The following is a 6,060-nucleotide window of genomic DNA, read 5'->3' as shown; positions in this document are numbered from 1 at the left end:
ATACTGAAGCAATACACAATTTCGAAGAGGAGGGAAATTTTTGGGCAGGAGCCTCGAAAAACAATCAGGATTCTTGAGTAAATTTCAGTTGGACGCTAACTTGCCATATATAGTCCTATCATTTCAAAACAATAACAATTAAAAATCTCTTGTAGATACGGGAGCTCAGGCCTCTTTTATCACCCATAAATTTGTACTAGATAATGCGAAGATTACTTTTGAAAACCCCATTTCTATTACTGCGGTCCTACAGGAACTCCAAGTTTCACAGATGGAAATATTACCCATTTTCGAGCAAGTTAGGATCAAAGAGAATTCTATTGTTCGACTTCCACCAGTTTTTCGATGGACTAATAGGCATGAATGTTCTGACTCAGTTAGCAGCCATAATCGATATCGACTTGATATTGACTTTCACCTTGCCCAATACAATTCTGCCTTTGCTGGTTGAGCCTAATCGTTCTTCGGAGGTTTATGAAATTAAGGAGGAATCTAAATCTTTGATTAAGGTTCCAGTGACCCGTATTTTGTTGGACACTTAGATTCATCCCAACGGAAGCCACTGAGATCCAAAATCAAATATGTAAGCTGTTGCAGCAGAATATTATTAAACACAGTCACTCGCCTTGGAGCGCTCCGGTGTTTCTCGTTTCAAAGAAGTTGGATTCTACAAATACAAAGAAGTAGAGATGGTAGTGGACTTTAGGAATCTGAACAAGAAAACGATTAAGGATAGGTATCCTATGCCCAACATTAATGATGTGCTCGACAGAATCGGTAGGGCAAAATACTTCACAGCTTTGGATTTGGCCAGCGAATACCATCAAATTGAGATGGACCCCAATGTCACGCCGAAAGCAGCCCCATTTGGTCTCACTAACGCTCCAGCAACTTTTCAAAGAGTGATACATAACGTGTTAGTCGACCTCAACGGGGTATATTGTTTAGTGATTGAATATTTGAGGCACATTGTCACGGAGGACGGAATTTAGCCGAATCCCAATAAAATTGCGGCGGTAAAAGGCTTTTCCAATTCCGACTACCAGGAAGGAGATCAAATCTTTTTTGGGCCTTCTTGGTCACTATAGAAAATTTATTCGTGATTTTGTCAGAATAACTAAACCAATGACACAACAGTTGAAGGGCAAAGCACCGGTACTTGTAACGGAGGAGTTCAAGAAATCTTTTGAAACATGCAAGACCCTGCTGTGTAACGACCCGTTGTTAAAATACGCCGATTTCAAGAAACCTTTCATTTTAACGACAGATGTAATGTGGCAATAGGAGCGGTATTTAGACAGGTCAGTTTCTTTTGCAAGCAGAACACTAAATCCTCGGGAGGAGAATTGAAATGAAAAGAAAAGAAATGCTAGCAATCATTTGGGCCACTAAATACTTCCGTCCGTATCTGTTTGCTCAAAAATTTAAGAATATCACGGACCACAGACCTTTAACCTGGCTAATGAATTTCAAAGAACCAAATTCTAAATTGGTTCAATGGAAACTCCAACTGTTGGAGTATGACTACGAGGTAGAATATAAGGAAGGACCACAAAATATGGTAGCTGATGCATTGAGCCGCGTAAGAATTAAAATCAAATTAAACATCTAACGATGAACTAATAAGGACAGCCGATATATCAATTAATGAATTCAAATCACAATACACTTTCGAGCTGGGAAGTGAAGATAGGACTGGGAATTACATTTTATTCAAGAACAAATTTAGACGCTCGATAACTAAGATCAGGTTTAACCTTTACACAATAACCGAACTTTGAAAGAAATTCTTGCGCCTAAAAGATTGCGCTATCTTGGCACCTTGGCAACTGACCCTATGCGCCTATGTAATATTAAGAACATTTGAGTACAATAGTACTTACAGCATACAAACACATAGCAGCACTTTGTTGCTATATTTATGCAACCAATAAGGCCAAGGCGGATGTAACATGATCGTCCACTTGAAGGCTACAAAGTATATGTACATGGGCAGCATTCCCACGCCGACCAAATGCATAATACATAAGTGCATAACTCGCTCTCTCGATAAGCAAAGATATATAAGATATACAACATAAGAAAGCCGCTCAGCTGCTGGCGTATCCGGCAGCGCAGCTATACGGCTTAGCCTGAGACGAAATATATTAAAGAATCACAACGCAGACACTTTGGGAGAGTTGAACTGGCAAAACCATTTCTGCCAAGCAAGAATGGAATCAAACTAAATAAAAACCTAGGTCAGCCTGACGGCTACAAAACCAAAACGTGTGTTATCAATTATTACTGGAATGTCTACAAATTACACCACCTAGACCTGAGTATCTAAAGACCGAGACTCCGGGGGTTCCATTGCAAGTTGTTCATATGGATATTTATACCATAAACAGACAAACCATCCTTACACTTATCGACAAATTCTCAGAGTTTGCCAGTGCTTATACAATTCCAGCAAGGAGTTGTATAAATGTGGTAAAATCCTTAAGGCACTATTTTTGTGTCGTAGAAATACCGACAAAACTGGTTTTCGTTCAGGCACGGAATTTTCTGGGAAGATTTTTACCGATTTTTGTAACCAATATTGATACAGACGTGACGTCGTTCCAACAATCGCCTGGAATTTCTCCGGTGGAAAGGGTACATTCATCTCTCACTGAAATTAGCAGGATAATCCTCGAGAACAGGAAGGCTGAAAATACTACTCGTGTGATCACGAGGAAATATTATGTGAATTACGTACAATAACGTCATACATTCAGCTACGAAGTATACACCGTTTGAATTATTTTCGGGGAGAACACACGTATTCAATAAGGCGGTGATTTTCGATACTGAGCACGATTACTTACCAAGACTAAATGAATTTCAGAATACATTATATCCTAGTTCCAAAGCACAGTTACAACAGAAGATGGGCGCTAGAATTAAAAAATTAAACAAAGATAGGGTCCAACCAATCACAGTAAATTCAAATGATGTAATATTCAGAAAAGAAAATAGGTGGAATAAGCTCACACCTCGTTTATCTAAACACAGGGTGCTAAAGGACAACAAGATCATACTAATTTCAGCAAACAAAAATTACACAAAGCTAAGATCAGAAATAACATTATAAAGAAACAAATCCCTTTTAATTTTGCAGATTTACTTGCATCGCAGCCCAAGCATTAAATGTCTAGCATTAAGGAAATGAAACGCCCCTATTAAAGATCAATCTGGGACAAGCAAGAGTCATTCAGGCGCATAAATTCCTGACCCACAGAATCAACCTCCAGGATTTCATCGATGGTACGGAAAACTTTGAAACACCATCTTTTACACACGATGCAATATGTCTCTAGAATGAACATGAATATGGATGTTTTGTCAAACCATTTAAATAATGTAGAAGAGAGTTTTTTACTGTCCAAACTAAAGATTGTACCCACTTTTATTGTATCTGAGGAGGAAATAAACGTAATCAGACCAGAATTAAACGACCCGGAGTTACGGGAGATGTAAGAACTAGATACGCTCATGATTGGAATTAAGATAAACTTTAGAATAAGCGACTTTTTGAGATGTTTCTATTGGCACCACTTGTATAAGCTATTTTGTATAGTAGCGCCAGTGCGGGTAGCGGTATTAAACAACACACAACTGCTTAACCAACACACCACACACCAAGTACGGAAACAGAATGAATATTTTGCCTCTGATTGCACCGAGTGGAATATATACTTGGTACAATTATTTGTTTTTTTGAATATTACATAGGTGAGGTGAGTATAGGGGTTGGATAAAGTGGTATTACTCTAAGTTGGTATTTTTCTTAGGATTTTAACATTGCGTAGGATGGTAACACTAATATGTCTTGGTTTGTTTACATTGTCAAAATGCAATAATATTTACAATAGTCATTGAAATTTATTTTAAAATTAATTTTTATTTCTCTTAACAGGTACTCCCGCCAGAAGGACGGAATCACTGAGTCGCTGGAAGCCTCAGGAGTCGGATGTGGGTCCCGCGCAGCCGTCATTGCGATTTTCTTGGAGCCGCTGGCATCATTTGGTGGTGGAGTCTGCCTGGATTTGGGCAGAGAACTCGTCGCTTTAAGTGGATTCGGGTGTTGCCAGCAGCGCCGCGGCTTCCAGTCATTTCGCCAGGAAACTGCCAACCCATTTTCGGGTTTCATCGCCAGTCGTCCAAAGGGTCCAGAACGTTGTAAATTCCAGCGCCGCCGTCTCGTTGCAAGGTCCGGAAAGTTGCTGCATCTCAGCTGGAGTCCGCCAGAAGATCGGCAAGGAAGTCGTCAATTTATTTGGAGTCGTCAGAAGCGCCGCTTCTGTATGCCATTTCGCCAGGAAAAGAGAAACATCTTGCAATCGCCGGGCCAAGATGCTTTGCCGAGGGCCGCCGCTCGAGAAAGTCCATGGAATTGGATGCATAAAATTGGATTAGATAAGTGTGCTTATGTGTTTAATTTTGGTTTTGTCTGATTTTGGTTTTTTGTCCTTTCTTTTGCAGGTCCAGTTGTCCGGGATTTATCAAATTTGGAGGTCAATTTTTCAGACGTTTCTACAAGGTTGTCGTTGTATTTTGCCGTCGGGATTGGAAAAGGAATACATACATTGCCATGGATACACTGCTCACCAAAAGTCTGCAGGAGTAATCGTTCGTGTGTGTCGAGTTACCACTGTCGTGTGCCGCTGGTCGATTTGTCATTATTGTCATTTTGCGTGTGAATTTTTGAGTGGTAGCCGATCGCTTGGTACTTGTGGCATTCAGTGGTGACTGTGGCATAGGTTGTATTTCAGCAGCGCGCTTGCAATTTAAATTATGGAAAACAAAACAAGGGTGAGTTTTGATTATAGCGCGACTTTTTTAGGGGCCGCATTCATCTGGTCGGTCTTGTTCCTAATATTTCGCATCTTTGTCATTTTATTATTTATTAATTAACTGCTATTTTCAGTTCCTGTTGTCAACCTATTTAAGCAAAATGCCAATAAGTTTACACACATTGTCCATTTACCCATAAATGAATCTAAATTTTTAATTGTACCTAGTTACATGGCATATTTTAATACTTAAGATCTCTACTATTTTTCCGACAAATGTAACAATATATACAAATACTACATATATCTGCGAGAACGCAATGTCAGTCAAAAATAGGGAACCTAAAAATTATAACAGAAATAGAACCAGCACACATTTTAATATTAAACACACAGAACACAACCATTGAATCAAATTGTACTACTGAAATATCCATTAGGGGATTAGCATTAGTAACGAAAACTGCAAAGTAGTTGTAAACCAAATTCCGTGCGACAAGGAGCTATCGCAGTACGAGGAGAAGATAGATGCCCACATCCCAATCATAAAGAATATAAATAAAAGCTGAACCTTGTAGTATTTTCATACATATATAATAATAATAATTACACATATAAATCATAATAATAAGACAACCAATATGTAAACATAAGTCCACCCTAGAATCTTAAGTCCACCCTATCTTAATATGCTAATTCAGCAATGTACGCCTTTAGGGGTTGCGCTTGACTTCCATTGGTTATCGAGCATGTACTTCATACATGCATATTGCTGTTTTTGCTAGTGTCAGCACTTTTGCTGTCACGAGCGATCGGCCTGCAGGCCACGCAGTTTTAAAATAAGAATATATCAAGAAGTACACGTTGTGAAGAAAAATCAAATAAAGATGAAAATAACTAATTACATGTTGCGTACACCCTTTTTGGAAGATCGTAAGACTTTACAGATTCAAAGCCGGAATCTAAAAGCAGGGGAAGGGGTACCATCACCCCGTTGACTCAGTTGGATTGCGACAAAGAAAATGCAAGTCGACAGTAAACGAGTCTCCCGGTCAGCGGCCGCAATAGATTGCAGAAAGTAAAGAAAATCAACACCAGTTCCGGTGGAAGGGGGTATTGACTACCCAATATAGGCGAAAGTGAGAAATATGATTCCTAGGTGGGAACACTTGGCATTGAAGACCAATAGATCAGAAAAAGCTCTGTGCCGGTATAAAAAGACCATGGCTCACCGATGAAAGGA

General features: G+C 39.3%; 1 protein-coding gene across 1 annotated transcript; it reads left to right on the top strand.

Annotated features, from left to right (window-relative positions):
• Positions 1-689: 689 nt before the first annotated feature.
• On the top strand, positions 690-5,711 carry LOC122319515. The gene is made up of 3 exons (XM_043206871.1): positions 690-935; positions 3,897-4,444; positions 4,507-5,711. Exons 1-3 carry the CDS (start codon positions 690-692, stop codon positions 4,649-4,651), a joined length of 939 nt encoding a protein of 312 aa, XP_043062806.1. The 3' UTR covers positions 4,652-5,711.
• The last annotated feature ends 349 nt before the right edge of the window (positions 5,712-6,060 follow it).

Source organism: Drosophila yakuba, chromosome X, assembly GCF_016746365.2.
Source record: "Drosophila yakuba strain Tai18E2 chromosome X, Prin_Dyak_Tai18E2_2.1, whole genome shotgun sequence".
Lineage (NCBI taxonomy): Eukaryota > Metazoa > Arthropoda > Insecta > Diptera > Drosophilidae > Drosophila > Drosophila yakuba.
This window is presented reverse-complemented; position numbering and strand designations above follow the sequence as displayed.